The following is a 15,898-nucleotide window of genomic DNA, read 5'->3' on the forward strand; positions in this document are numbered from 1 at the left end:
AAACGAGACGACTATTTTAATTTCCTGCTGCCTTAACGTTTTGTTTCTTTCTAACCCACGGCAGCATCATCTTCCAAGCTACTTCTTCCGCCAACCGAAATTCAACCCGACGAAGCTCGGTGGGCTGGCTCTAAATCCGACCCGACGAGACTGGATGGCTAAGTTGAAATAGCGAGCAGCAGTTGGTTGGTTTTTGGTCTGCACGAACTAGAAGATTCGCTCAAAACGGAGAATCCAAACTGTAGATAGAAGGAAGAAACATTAAAAGTTGCATAGCGGAGATCTAAGAGTACAAGCTAAGTGGTGGAGTAGGAGCAAAAGGCATACCTGGACCTCTGATAGCTCGGGACACCTGGGGTTCTCTTTCTGCTTCGGCAGCTTCTCAGATGGTGTTCTTCACCTGGGAACCCCCACCCCCGAGTTTCCTCAAGGTCAACTTCGATGGATCGGTTTTGGATGGAGGCGCGCGAGGTGGTGCGGGCTTTGTGATACGGGACCCGCACTCCAGAGTCGTGGCTGCAGGGGGCTGTCAGCTGTTCGGCATGTCGGTCCCCGGGGCAGAGTTACGAGCTGCCTGGGCCGGCCTTCGATATGCGAGGCAGGCTTTGCAGGCTGGCTCGATTGTGTTGGAGGGCGACTCAGCCACAGTCATCAGTTGGATTCAGAAGGGGCTGAGGGGTGAGGGCTCAGACCACCCCTTGGTTCGGGACATTGGGATGATGTGTGGGGTTGGGGTGGCCATTCAGGCCAAGCATGTATTTCGAGAAGCCAATGGGGCAGCCGACTGGGTGGCTGCCTTCGCGGCTCATCACTCAGGATACACCCTGTGGGTGGGGGAGGGGGAGTTGCCTCTGGCTCTCCGTGAGTTAGTATTTTTTGACTTTATTGGGTGTATTCGTACACGTCTTGTATGAAAACCCGCTTTTAGCCAAAAAAAAAAAAAAAAGGCATACCTGGACGCCTTTCAAATCCAATAAATATAGCCATATAGGAGCGAAGCATAGAACCATTTTTCAGAAAGAACCACTACCAGTAAACATGCGTATGGTGATGGAGATTTCCGTCACTATACCGTGTTTTCGCTTACTAATACGGAATTTCTGATGGGAGCTTCCGTCACTAAATTGGTTATAAAAACACGCGTCACTAAATTCTTAGTGACGGTGACGATTCGGTCACTAAACCCCGTGATAGAACCGCCGTCACTAAGCTGTTACAAATCCAAAAATTAAATATTTAAAAAATTATGTATTTTCCGTCACTAACCAGACCTTGAGTTAGTGACAAAGATAACTTGGTCACTAATTTATCACAGAATTCGGTCACAAGTTTGGTTACTGATCTGTCACAATCTTCGGTGATAGATTTAGTCGTCACAAACATAGTCACAAATTGTGTCACTAAATTTGTCATTAGTTCCGTCACTGACCTAGTGATAAGATTGCCGTCACTAATTTGTCACAATTCACTCAGCAAATTCAATTTTTAATAACCAAAATCATGTTACTAAGTTTATGGCTGCTCGTCACAATACTTGGTAAACAATTCAGTAACCAAATTTGGTCACTAATCACATTCCAATAATCTGGTACATTTGGTATATTGATTGGCTCATAATAATAATAATAATAATAATAATAATAATAATAATATCAGTAATAGCAGAGGCATTTAACATTATGCAAAAGTCATTTAACATGTCATTCAAAATAGGTATCAACATGTCCTAAATCCATCAAAATCAAAGTCTTAAAGTATATCATAGAGATCAACAGAGATTTCCTTCCTCCTAGGAATGCAAAGACCTATCATCTAAGGCAAAAGCAATCATAATGAAGCATGATCAGCAGAACCAGAATCACCATTACTCCCCTGATCTGCATACCTTGGTCCAAAGCTAATCTCTTCTCTCATCTTTTGGAGAATCTCCTCTTGCCATTTTTTCTTTTCGTGCTCAAGAATACCTAGAAAGTCTTCACGCATGTACAGCTCTGGATCTTGATTTGTAGAAGTGGAAGAGGATGATGATTGCCCAATAATTCTAGTGAGATTCTCCATGGGACTAAAGCCATATATAGACATAGCCATGAGTTGGGACACCAGTTGCCTCAAACCATAAGTCATAATTATGTGGTGGAGCAGCTGAGGTGGAGGCATCACCATATTTTTTGGAGTATTCAGCTGAATACTTTATCTGCCAGTTGATTTGAAAGAAGAGAAAAACATGATGCTGGATCAAATAAGAAATAAACATGAGCAAGCTCAATAATATTTATGAATTATAAAAAAATTATACTTACCATGACAGCTTCACTTCTCTTTTCCACATATCCTCTCATGCCTTGTTTTGTCTTCTGCGTCCGATTAAAAGATTCAACTATTGTTGGCTCCCTACCGAACTTTATTTTTTACAAAAGAGAAAAGAACAAATCCATTAACATATAATGGGCTGATTTGAGATGACTGAACAATAATATGAAAATTATTATAGAAATCTAATTGAATAAAGATGTGTACCAGTCGTTCGTCATGATTGACAAATGCAATTGATCCTCCACAATGTTTAGAGTGATGGTGTGCGTGCAGAGGGCTAAGCATGAATTTCAGAAAATTTTTATGCGGAAAGAACGGGTTAAACATTTTAACTCATAACATGCTTGATATTTTAGATATTTTAACTCTGGTATCAATCGAAGACAGTCTTTAACTGCACATCGCATATGGCGCGGGCTCAGTCCCAATACATAGGGTGACACCCGCGCGTGCCTATCAAAGCACTCATCACATGAGCCCCCGGGTGGAGAGCCACGCTTCGTCACACAATCACGTGTGAGAGTTCCTAGGAATCGGATAGTCTCCACTAATCCTTTGCTTTGACACCAAATATCACAAAGCCCTCATATTCCGAGGATTGTGTGATTCAAATAAATATGCATAAATCACAACTTCTTGTGATTTGAAGATTGAGATCATATCTCAACCATAAAAGAGATCAGATCTCTTACCTTTAGAAGGAGGTTCCTTTAAGGATGCTTCGCAGCCGCACAAGCATCCGGCCTCGATGACTCGTCCATGCAAAGCTCCGGAATGATCAGCTTCCTGGGGAGTGCTAGCTCGCAGGGAGGCAGAAGGTTGGCTGAAAGGGAGAAGAAGGAAGAAGATGGACCTTCACAGCTCAAGAACTCCTTCTTGGGCTTTCACCTTCAGAACTACTCTCTCCTCTCACTCTCTTTCTCTGGTGCTCTTGATGTAAAGAAGAAGGAAGAGGGGTGGCCTATTTATAGGCCAAGAAGAAGGTAAGGTGTCCCTATGAGGTGTCCTGCCAGGACACATGTCACACATGCAAGAAAAAAAGGTGTCCTGCTCTGCCACGTGTCACGCATGCAAAGGGATGAGGTAGCCTGGAGGGCGATGCCATGGATGACCTCATGAGGCAGATGAGGACTTGGATGACATCAGGAGGAGTGTGAGGTGTCCAGGCCCGCCACATGTCACACATGCAAGCAAAAGAGGTGTTCTGCTCCGCCACGTGTCACGCATGCAAGCAAAAGAGGTGTCCTGCTCCGCCACGTGTCACGCATGCAAAGGGGTGAGGTGGCCTGGAGGGCGATCACTGCTTTGTGTAATGAAATATGATTTTGTCACACAGGTCTTTAAATGTTCATGACTGTATGATATACTATTAACAGGACGATAGTATTATCGGGCGTAGGTCATTGTGTATCATATTTGTTGGTTGTCTTCCAAACCAAAGAGTATAGAGATACTAGTATGGTATATAGGTGAATGGTAGTGTACGTTCACTGAACGTGACCAATTGACGGACTCTCTCTTGTCAAGAGTTGTTCCGAGTGGATATGGGTATATGTATCCTTTAGAACTGAGATTGCAACCGGTGGCTTGCAAGCAACTCATTGTACTTTGGTGCCGGACTACCTGGATTTCTAATCCAGCGACGAAAGGTTTCTGGATCCAGTCAAGTACTTGTGGTAGTCAGTTGCAGATCAAGATGGGATTGACCTCCCTTAGAAATAAGGGTGAATGCCTTGTGTTTTCAATTAAGTAGTACCCTGGCCAGAAAAAGTCAAATCACTATCACTTGACTTATTGAATTGAAACATATTTCTGGACGGATCGTTTCAGGGTAGACAGACTCTAAACCCATCTTGGGCATTTTCTGGTCAAGAGGATGAATTATGCGGTAACCATAGTCCATAGGTTCTAGAATGTTGTTTTGCATCTATTCGGCCTATCCGGTCGTCGGATCCCATTGCTAGATGGTTACTTCAATTAGTACAGGAAGTGTTATTGTATTACCGGCTTAGGTTCGAACCTGTGAGGTCACATGCTTAGAAGTTTCTGGATTGATCAAATGGCTGATTGACGATTAAGAATCGTCTAGAGGTTAAATAGTCAATGTGATTGACTGATTGCCCTAAGCAATTGCTGCTTGGAGAAGTTAATTGGTGATTGGATCACTGATTAGACTCAATTTGATTGAGTAATAGAGATTGGGCTTAATCAAATTCAAATATGATTTGAAATTGGTAAAACCGTAATTGACACTAAAATTGGTTTGGTGAAAATATCTAATTTGCCCCCAACCAAATTAGATTTGGCTTGAGTCAAATTGGATTAAAATCAATTATGATCCTAGTATGACTAGGACTTCCTTCCCTATGTGGGACCCCTATACTGTATGTGGGACCCACGTCCTGCCTAGGTGGGACCCACATACTGTATATGGGACCCACATCCTGCTTAGGTGGGACCCACATACTATATGTGGGACCCACATAGAGATGCTACCATTCTTCATAGTGTTTCTATTTTTCTTGTTGGCTTCTGATTTCTTCTTCCATTATGGGAAAATCCAAATATCAATTAGCTTATTCCAATTTTCTCTAGAGATCCAATTGGGGGGTTTATCATGGGTTCTATTTAAATCTCCTTTTGATTCCACAAGCTTTTGGCTTTTGACCCTTCCTAATGAGGTTGTCAACCGTCGCTGACAATACTTGTTCCAAACTTGATGCATATAATGCAATTGTCTTGGAAGAATTGTATGTATCTCCTAACAATATATAGGTCGCAAGCAATCAGACTTACTAATTGGCATGTGTAACAAGGGCAAAAGTTAATGATAAGAAATATAAATTAATTACATCAAATGTTGACGAACGTGCAATAATTACCCAAACGTGCGGGACAAGATGTAACGGCCAGGTTTCCTACAACAAAGCTGATAATTGCCCAAATTAACGACCAAAGGGCGACAGTTGAAAAAAAAACTTACAAACTATTGTAAAAGTTCTTCGGAGTTGAGCTGTTCGGATAAGATAAAAATTTACCGCAGCACCGATTGGTACCGTACCGTACTGATACCGATCTGGTACTTATATTGTATCGATACTCGATACGCCTCGCTGTCTCGTATCGTATTATGTATCAACACTTTAATATAATGATACCGTTACAAGATCTGATATCTAGATGGAAAATCTTGGATGGGATAATGACAATAAAATGGTAATGGCAGCCGCTTCTAGAATTTGGTTAATGTTGTAAATACTATTTGTGAATGATCATCATATGTTAGCATATAGAAGTTTTTATTACTATGTAGGTTGCCAAAGAGTATGAAAATAGTATAAGAAATCATTTCTTTATTAGGAGACGTTTCAAGAACTATACAAGGATATAACTTTTTTATTATGTGGCATACGTTTTCTTGTCTACATGATATAGCAAGGCATTCTAACTAGATTTCTTCTTATGAATTGGTGCAAGTAAATTTGCTAAGAGGAATAGTTCTCGTTGATTCAAGTTGCACATCCACGACCTCCTCGTATGTCAGCCTGCTACTCCATCATTGCCACCTTCGTCTGCTTCGAGCATTCTTGCTCATGGAAAATCATCCCAAGGCGAGTGCTATACCTAAATTTTAGCAGGAGTATTTAGCTATACTGGAGGAGGAAACTGATCGGTACCTCCAAATTTTGGAGAAGATACAAAGAAGAATATCCAACTTGCTAATGAGTATTCGTATTCCACGTATCCAACAGAGGCGTTAGTATTTTCAGTGCGTAGCTAGGCTTCAAGAATCGAGACATATTAAAGGCTATAAAAGTTTTCAAGAGCAGCAGAGATTACCCTGAGATGTTTACTTCTCTTGGGGAGGACCGGAGAGTGGCTTGGTTGAGAGAGGCAATTGACGAGCTGGAATTTGCATTCTTATTGTGGATTTTACTTGGATTGTTTGGCTTCCTTCCAAATATCTTATTAGATGCTAATTATTAAGTTGATCCGTTGGTGTTCTTACTTTGAAAGGTACATCAATTTTGTTTTAATTTAATAGTCTGCACCCAAATATAGAAAAGATCCTCATAAAACTTTTGTTATATGTAATAAGCATAGCATCGACTTATAAGCATGAATTAATGAGCTAACCCTCATAAAATAGTTAAGTAGATTTTCTAAGTCTTCTTCCTTCGATATAATCTTTCCACATGTTTTTAACAATTTGGTCTCACTTCATATTTCCGAAAATGTGCTGGTTGTTCATTACTTCCAATTTTCATTTCTTCACCATACTCTTGATCACCATCAGATGGATTAACAAATTTATTAGGATCAATATACTAGTATTGTTGCTAATCCATCTGGCATCACCATAATGAGTACATATAAAATTATGTAGCACATAAGACACCACTACCATGTCAATTTGTGAGTTCATGAGATGATACAAGGCTACCTTTAAATATCACATATCATGTTGTGAATTATAATATATCATATAATATATAAATTGTATTATACTTGATATAATTAGTATTAAAAATAATAATAGTAATTATTCTTACATATTATAATCTCTCATAATATAAATGTCAAAGTGTCTAGCATAGCACACTAAAGTACTATATTAATAACTTTATCGAATCATTGATGACAATAAATTGTATTACATCACAAGATTATTATTTTTTTTCTCTAAAAGAGGGATCATATTGAACAATTCCCGTTGCTTTGATGTGACCAACCACAAACAGCTACTTTCGCAATATGTAGGAATGCAGCATTCTGGCACAAATACGTGGTTGCAATTATACATTAGATATAGCAAATCATACGCTACCTTGCAGCAAGTGAGACTGCAGCAGATTCAATCACATGGAGACTGAACTTGCCTTTTATAGCCTGCTACTTTGAATGTAAAACCTTTTCTGGCAACTTCAGATTTCTAAATGAAAGATCATACATTGAGGTGGATGAGAACGCATACAGGTACTCAGATGGACATCTCGAGAGGGCGGGTGAGTTTTAAGGTAACCATATTTACGAGAAAGCAAATTGAGCAACAGACTGGATTACATCATATATGGCTACTGATAGAGTGGACATCATCCAGGAGAACCTGTCCTCCACCCCTCAACTTCAAGATATCTTTGTATTCGGACTTCTCAGGATGTATTTGCACTAGGGTGATTTAAGCCACCAGCCTCATCAAAAGAAAGAAAGAAAGAAAGAGAGTATATATTGGCTCCACAACAATAAGATATTTGAGCTTGCCATCGGTTAACCATAGAGAGCATCTCATAGTTGATTAGTTACATGGCTTTAACAACTTTAGCAAACAGGCCAACAACTTTCAGCACAGTTGACTAGAGATCCAGGGTTCAAATCCTGGATACCGCTCAAACACACATTAGCAAACAAAAACTATGTGCTTTTCTAAGAACCTAATGATAGCATCTATCACCCACCTCATTGCTACGTGGACAAGCTGAAGATATTCAATGAAGATTGAAGATTCTAAGAACACAAGAAACATGACTGTTTAGAAGTATAGCTTGATTTTGGGAGTACTCAAAATAATAGCCAAAAGAAGCAACCAAACACAGCACTTGCCATGACTCCTCTCCTACACTACCTTCTCATACGAAGCTACTGACAAAAACTTGTTTTTGGAATCCTGTTCATCTGAAGAATGTAAGTACTTGTCATCTTAGTAAGACAAAAATCAAAACCCAACTCTTTATTCATTGCGGACAGCCTCCGGACAGGAACTAAAATGGAACCTCAGCACCAATTTAAGCACCTGATCAATATGCCCCTGCCATCTACACTGCTAGTGTTGGGCTGTCTGTGGCAAGTCCCATGGTGTTTAATCCATTGTCAACATAAACCACCGAGCCAGTTATTGCTGAAGCTAAAGGAGATACCAGGAATGCTGCTGCATTGCCAACTTCATCTGCACCATTTTCCCAAATGAGAATGAGTATTGCTGGAACTACTAGGGGGCAAAGAACAAGAGTTACGGTAGGATAAAAATCTCATAATTTTTTTACCTGCTGACAATTCTTTCTGCAATGGTGCATTGGTGTAAGAATATTCTATCATCTTCTCGATGAACCCAATGGCTTTTGCAGCACGGCTTCCCAAGGGACCTGATATTATGTTTCAATTTTGGAATGTAAATCAAACAACACAGTAGCAGAAAGCTTGTGCATGAAAAGATTGTATCACAGGGTCAACACCACCAAAATATAAAGTATAACCAAAACCCTTCAACAATATTGATAAGGCTACTTATCCATCCATTGCATCAAGGATTTATATTCATAACACGATCAAATTTTACCAGGCAGATTGATTGAGGCTGTCCAGTAGTTTTCTTTTGACAACTGCCATATGAAAAATTTCTTAGACAAGATATACATACCTGCAGATATTGTATTCACTCTAATCTTGCACTTCCTCCCCGCTTCAAAAGCTAGCACCTGCATAACCAAAAAGTATGCATTAAAACCAGTCACAGATCAAAACAGCAAGCAGTAAAATATGAATGTGAACCATCTGAATAGGGCATGGGAATCTTGTGCAGTACTCTGGTATCACTCTCTAGTGCTGCTTTTGCTGAACTCATGCCTCCACCATACCTGCAAAGTTACATTTAAAAGCTAAATATCTAGCCATGAAAGACATATATTCAATACCTTAACTGCTTCATTGAAGAGAGTTTACCCAGGAATGGTCCTTTCAGAAGCAATGTATGTTAAGGAGATTGAAGCACCACCTGCAGTAAATACAATCATTGATTCTTAATTTTGCACTACATCATCCAGCAAAAGAGTGAGCAGGTAAAGATTGCTATGCTGACAATTGGGTTTAGGCCCCAATAATTAGCCCCCAATTTCAGATAAATCGGCCAGCACTAATCGTGATGATTGTAAATAATCAATAAAATAAGGAGAAGGACCTAATCCAGGCAGTCATTTACCTATAAATATTGCATAATATGGAATTCAAGAAGCATGGCAGACCATAACAACAGACAAAGAAGGGGGAAAAAAACCCACTATAACAAACCTGGATTCATAATTGGAAGGAAGTGCTTAAGCAGTGATACAAAAGAATAACTTGATGCAGATATAGCAGCAAGGTATCCCTTTCTAGATGTCTCCAAGAGAGGCTTGGTGACCTGCATATGCGGAACCATACAAACATAAACAACCAACACTCCAAATGAAAAGAAGAAATGTGACATATTGTACCTCTGGTCCATTTGCTAGTGAATGCACAAGAATGTCTATGCTTCCAAAATCATTCTTGACAGATTCAGCTGCTTCCTACAAAAGAGAGAGCTTGCATAATGAGAAGCTGACAAAATTGAAATTCTTCTATGATATGAGGCATTTGGACGACCTGGGAAACCTAATTATAGAGCAGTCAAGGAGAATGAAGATGTGTGGTTGTAAAATGACAGAAAAGAACTAAGCATGGCATGAACATATCTAAAGAATTGAAACAAGGATGTATTACCCCACCTTCACAGTCCAATTTGAGGCACTTGAATAACGTTTGTTTGTTCTAACCTGTACAGAACAATACAAAGCAGACATTGTAGCCAACCAACCAGACAATGGAGTGGAACAGGGAAGGGGGAGGAGGCGACAAAACAAAATAAAATAAAATGATCCTTTTCCCATCTCACATCATCAGGAACATCCTCAGGAGTATCATAAACAGCATCCAATGGGTATACTTTGATGATCTCCATAAGAGAACCATTGGGCAACCTGCAACAAGAGTAACATCAGCTATCCTACAATGTGGAATCAATGGCCTCACCAACTCGTGTTATCACTCAAGGGGGAGATCTAACTATTGAATAAAAAGGAGAGCTAGGTACACACCGGCGTGACTCATCGAATTTGCCACGTCTTAAGCTAGTCTCAAAAATGTTAAGTGCCTGCAAGAGGTAGAGTTCTCAACAAAAAGTCAACCAATAAGGGCCAGTTCATTACCTCCTATAGTCACAAAGATAACAGAATGCAGATCACATACAGGCACCCATGTACCAACGAGAATTTCTGCACCGGCAGCAGCAAGAGCCTTAGCAATTGCCCAACCATAGCCATTATCATCAGCTACACCAGCAATAAATGCCCTTTTACCTGAAGAAAAAGAATACCATGCAGAATTGTAATCCAAATTGTTTGCCATTCATCTTGCTATGCAAAATCATCTTTATGTACCATGATTAAAAATAACATTGTCAGAGTACAGCAAGGTTGCAAATCAAGAATTAAAAAAGCAAGAATATTGTTGAGACAACACATTCTTAAACTGTCCAAGCTAAGCAGGAATACAAAAGATAACTTCAGATACTTTGGATGAAGACAACAAATGAAACCAAAACTGAGAAAAGATAAAAGAGGACATCTGATGGATAAGATTTGCATTATTTATATACATGGTGATTAAACACAGCTAATAATGAACAATTGAAATAATTTAAACCAGCCATCTGAAACACAGATCCTATAATTGTGTGACTATATTCTCAGTCTTCAAGATCAAGTCTGTTAGCATCCATTAGATGCTTATGAACGGAAGTGAATGAAGTAAATATGCTTAATGACAAAGTGTATATACTCGACTATGTAGTAGTTTTGTTTGATAATAATTTAGTCTGCCAAGATTATGCAATTCTATTGCTTATTCGAAAGTTTAAAACAACAGCCAGTAGCATCCACATAAAGAACAAGCGACCTTATAATGAAATTAAAGCTTTGAGAAGGGTACAGGATATTAGGTTTATCAGGATATCCCTAACCAGCAGGACTTCAACAAACATCATTACAAAATCATCAACATATACCTTTCCCTTCTATTATAACAGTGAACAACACACCTCCTTGACATGAATCTGAAAGGCTTATAAAAATTCCCTAATTATCCTTTCTGGAATTTTTCCTTGATATTAATTTCAGTATAAGGTCACAGATTGTGCTATTTGAATACTCCTATTGTCAAGAATGGAGTTAAGGGGAAAGTATCCTAATCAAGATATCGCAACCCACAACAGAGGAGAAGCCTCCGATGAGTTAGGAACTGCAACATACATAAGAGATGCAAGTCATCAGCAGTTCTCTTCTTAAAGCAGGTTAAATAAGGCACTGAAGTGCTTCAGTAGTTATCTTCCAAAAATGTGAGATAACAGTATGGAATTATTTGTATGACATCAAACTGGCCTACATTGATGTGCTGTGTCATCTTTTAGGTAATTAAGAGATTGTGATCATAGGATGAGCAGCTCAAAGATGAGCAAGTTATGTGGATGGTGACAAAGCAAAGATAGGATTAGAAATTTAGTACAATGAAACTTAGAAATTGTATTTCTAGAAACTAAAGTAAAGAATAGATCGAGATGAGCCTTAAAGGGACAAGGGCTTAACTCTGCGCAGATGGGATGGAAAGTAGCACAGGACATAAGAAGCATGTGTAGAGGTGGTCTAGTGAGAATTTGGAAAACTTTTCTTAGTGGAGATTGTAGCCTTTAAAAGAGTCCATAATAGAATAAATAAATAAGGCACATATATAAATGTACTAATGTATTTAACTACTATGAGAGACCAGTTGCAAAATAGACAAAAAAACATATGGATGACAATAGGACCCACGGCTCTGGAATTTTCAGCATCTAGAAGAACTTAAGACAATAAGTTTGTGCACCAAAATGTATTTTGACCTGTATGGATTGCACTAAGTTATTATTCCCTGAAAATCTATTGCGGAATTTCCAAGTAGAAGACACAAGTTATGGTTCGAAATTTCAACTCATTAAGGACCGCATCCAACTAAAGTTGGAAGGGAAATCTCTATGGGCTTTAATAACAGAAGTAGATTGAGTGTCTCAAGCATCTCTCATTTGGAAAACTTGGCACCAGATAGGAACCAATGTTGCAGATGGATACATAAAGTGAACCCAACAGAATGGAATAGGAAAGATACTGATGCCAGTGTTTGTGAAAATAAAACAGGTGTGATTGGCAAAATAAAAAAAAAAAGCATTCATAAAGCTGATCAGAAAGTTGAAAACTTGGACTAGGATTTAACCATTATGGTTTTGGAATATTCAAGTAGAAACACACAAATTTGTTCTGGTTACCTAAAACATCCACGAAGAAAGCATTCTAAATTAAAACAAACAACCAAATAACTAAGAAACTTTATTTTCTCTTCCCTAGTAGTTTTTGATGTCTCAAAAAGCCATTGAAATATTTTTGTCAGCTTATATGACCTAGAATATAATCCTTACGGAGGAATTGTAAGAATATCAATCATAATAGAGTCATGGTCTTCCCGCCACAACTTACTGCAGAAAACCATGCTTGTCAACCCTATGGGGCTCCTTGATTAGCATTCAGGAGAATTCATCCACAATGTGTAAACAATGAAGAATTCACTAATCCAATTAATCAGATCAGGAAAATACTTTGTCTAGCATTGCAATTAAAATATATATATATAGGAGGATAGGCAATCATGGAATGAGAATGGGAGAGCAGATATTCATAAGTTGAAAGGTCCAAGGGAGCTGCAGTAGCATATCATTGGTGATGAGTTCTGTATATACGGTGAAGAGCATTTGGTATGTGTTAGAACAAAGGCAGAAAGTAGAATTCTCTCCAGCTCTTCTCCAATATTTTATGCTCTTCATAGAATAATCACTTCTTCTTAGAAAAAGCATAGAATTTATGAGAAATGAAGAAAAAGAGGAAAAGTCTGCTAATAGAGGGGAGAGAGAGACAAGTCACTAGGCAAAATTCAAAGCAATACCACGTTAATAGCAAACACGTTTGCATCAATATCACAGGAAAATCCTAGCAGACTCAGAAATACTAAAAGCAATTTATTAAAGAGATCAACAATTTAATAAGACTTGAATTTTTCCAAAGACGGGTGCATAATATTACACATTTCTCAGATTTTTCGTTTTCAGTATTTTTTACCCTGCTACATTTTTTGTGAAAGAAGAAGAAAAAGACTATGCGATGTGATGACAAGGACGTAGGGGAGTGAGTAAAATGAAGAGCAGCAAGAGACAGCAAAAATGATGGATTCTTTTTTGGTGATAAAGATAATGGATTCTTAACTAGGCATTTAAGGTTGAATCAAAGAGTTTGAGATGAAGACCCTAATAACACATTTTGACTTTTATATGATTTGGGTCACGTAAACGGTCAAGATTAGCATGTTACATGAATCATATAATACATTCACTGAATTATCATCTCATTAATTGTTAAGTAAATATGAGGGAAAGAGGAATCGCAAAGAGTGTATGGTTCAGTTAAAATATAATCATAAACATCAAGCCTTTATCCCATTGATTGCAACTTTCAATTAGATAAATCTAAATATTCGCATTAAACTGTTTATACAAAGCTGCTCGAAAAATCCAATTTGGAGGAGGCATTGCAAGTTTGATTCCAAAAATATTTTCCAAGCAAGAATATACCAAATATTCATAAAAATTTTAAAGTGTATGCTAAGGGAAGGCAAGACCGTGTAAATTAAGCCATGCAGAAAAGTAAATAAAATATAGCAAAAAATATCTACTTGAATATAAGAAAACATAACAAAAATATCTACTTGAATATAAGAAACTAAGTAAATTACAAACAGATCATTTACCTCTCAGATCAATAGGCAATCCTGAAGCAACCCCTTTCTCACTTTCACCGGACATGGCCCTCGTAATGACATTAGTAAACTTCAAAGGAGCAGACACGAAGGTTTTGCAAAGAGGTTTAACAGAGGAGATATAAGAAGAGCTTGCAAATTTAGCTTGGCTTGCTCCCTTTAGATCCACCCCTAAAATTGCTGCACTTGACAAGAACAATCTACGAGAAGAAGAGGTGCAGGGCCTCATTGCTGCCATCTGCAGACCTCCAGCTGTCATTGTTGCCATCTTCTATCAGAAAGGTTCTGACTGCAAAACTGTGATTTTGCACAAAAATCTGCTGTAAGAAAAACGAAGAACAACCTATGTTTTCCCTGACAATTCAACAAGAGTGACCCACTGGAAAAACATCAATAGAAAAAGAAAACGGTATATATTATCAATGAAAAGAAATATCCAATTATCAGGAAAAAAAATATATATGCGAACATATTATATAGAAACCAAAATCTGAAAGAACTTTAGAACAAAACACCGAGCCCTTAGGATTATAAAGAAAAGTAGCCTACTACCTTTATGAATCAACTAATACTAAAATCTTAGAAAATTTACGTTAAGTTGAATGCACCACTTTACCCGAAACACCAATTCCTAATGCCCAAGGAAAATGCAAAACCAATGTTTAAGATTGAGAAAATTTCTGGAAGGGAAAAAATCACTTGTGATTCGCACTGGAATTGCAAGCGTACCACAAGTGAAATTATGTAGAATGTGAAAATTGTTCAAATGTTGAACTAAGCACCATTTTGCTGATACACAAAAACATCTGGAATTTCAGAGAATTCAAGAAATTCTCATTCGTGCCCAAATTATAGATCAGGTTGCCATGTAATTAAATTCTTCGTCATTAAACATCAAAAACTCACAGTTTTCAAGAACTTCTTCTTCGGATTTGATCCAAAGGAAAAACCCGAGAAAAGAACAAGAAGTAAGAACAGGCTCGAATCCGTTTGGAAATAGAAACCAAGTAACCCCACTAATTCCCAGAAAATACGAACAAGGCCTAATTACCAGTGTTTGAAAAATGCTACAGATTAACTCAAAACCGCATTTTTTTTTCGAAATCCAAATAAAAAACACGAAATAAAAGCCATCAATATTTTTTTAAAATAATCCTGCTACATTCCCATAAGAGGCCTTACCTCTCCAACGAAGCCGCTCCCAAACGGGGTCCTCTCCTCCGATCTGGCCCAGAAATAAGAGAGAACGCCCTCCCTTCCTCGTTGCTATCGATGCCCAGCTCTCTCGAACCCCCGAGGTCTCAAAGCAAGGGAAGGAACAACAGAGGGGATTTAAAGAATCGATTTCGATGAGACCGAGGTGCAAGCGCTTTGGAGAGGTCGAGCGAGCGAGCGCACCCCCGTCCGTAGCTAGGGTTAGGGTTTAGCGGGGGCCTTGGATTCGAAGGATTGGGGCCGGGCTGGACCGAGCTCGGTCTACGTGGGTGTCACGCGGAAAACGGCAGCGAAGAAAGAGAGGAAGGGTGGGCACTTGAATGCCGAGATGCTGCGTCGCTCCGGGGATTTGCCGGTAGAGGCTGACACTAGAATCCCATGGAGGGTTAGTCGGTAATTGAAACGTGTCATGTCGGAAAGGATAAATATTTTCTCGCCTTTTAAAACATGAAAAATAGCATTTTGCCCCTCCGTGTCCGAGGCTGCTTGCTCATCAGCGTAGGTTTGAGCGCTCACTAAGGATGGTAGTGGGTTTCAGCAAGCAAACAAACAAACAACAACAACAACAACAACAACAACAACAACAACAACAACAACAACAACAACAACAAAAAAAAAAAAAAAAAAAAAAAGAAAAAAAGAAAGAAAAGAAGAAGATAGTAGTGGATCAAATAATATCTATCTA

The 15,898-nt window shown here is 38.7% G+C and overlaps 1 protein-coding gene and 1 long non-coding RNA gene across 2 annotated transcripts; both read right to left on the minus strand.

Annotated features, from left to right (window-relative positions):
* Positions 1-1,682: 1,682 nt before the first annotated feature.
* On the minus strand, positions 1,683-3,186 carry LOC120109332. Its single transcript, XR_005510271.1, has 3 exons — positions 3,006-3,186; positions 2,301-2,399; positions 1,683-2,194 (listed from the first exon to the last, which is right to left on the minus strand). It is a non-coding gene; the product is annotated as an uncharacterized LOC120109332 (long non-coding RNA).
* Positions 3,187-7,542: 4,356 nt separating this feature from the next.
* LOC120109333 (enoyl-[acyl-carrier-protein] reductase [NADH] 1, chloroplastic-like) lies at positions 7,543-15,613 on the minus strand. The gene is made up of 13 exons (XM_039123080.1): positions 15,181-15,613; positions 13,990-14,295; positions 10,354-10,463; positions 10,203-10,258; positions 10,001-10,085; positions 9,834-9,881; positions 9,561-9,635; positions 9,376-9,487; positions 9,031-9,082; positions 8,894-8,945; positions 8,729-8,786; positions 8,355-8,453; positions 7,543-8,257 (listed from the first exon to the last, which is right to left on the minus strand). The coding sequence occupies exons 2-13, from the start codon at positions 14,264-14,266 to the stop codon at positions 8,127-8,129; spliced, it is 1,155 nt and encodes a 384-aa protein (XP_038979008.1). The 5' UTR covers positions 14,267-14,295; positions 15,181-15,613; the 3' UTR covers positions 7,543-8,126.
* Positions 15,614-15,898: the final 285 nt, after the last annotated feature.

Source organism: Phoenix dactylifera, unplaced genomic scaffold (assembly GCF_009389715.1).
Source record: "Phoenix dactylifera cultivar Barhee BC4 unplaced genomic scaffold, palm_55x_up_171113_PBpolish2nd_filt_p 002048F, whole genome shotgun sequence".
Lineage (NCBI taxonomy): Eukaryota > Viridiplantae > Streptophyta > Magnoliopsida > Arecales > Arecaceae > Phoenix > Phoenix dactylifera.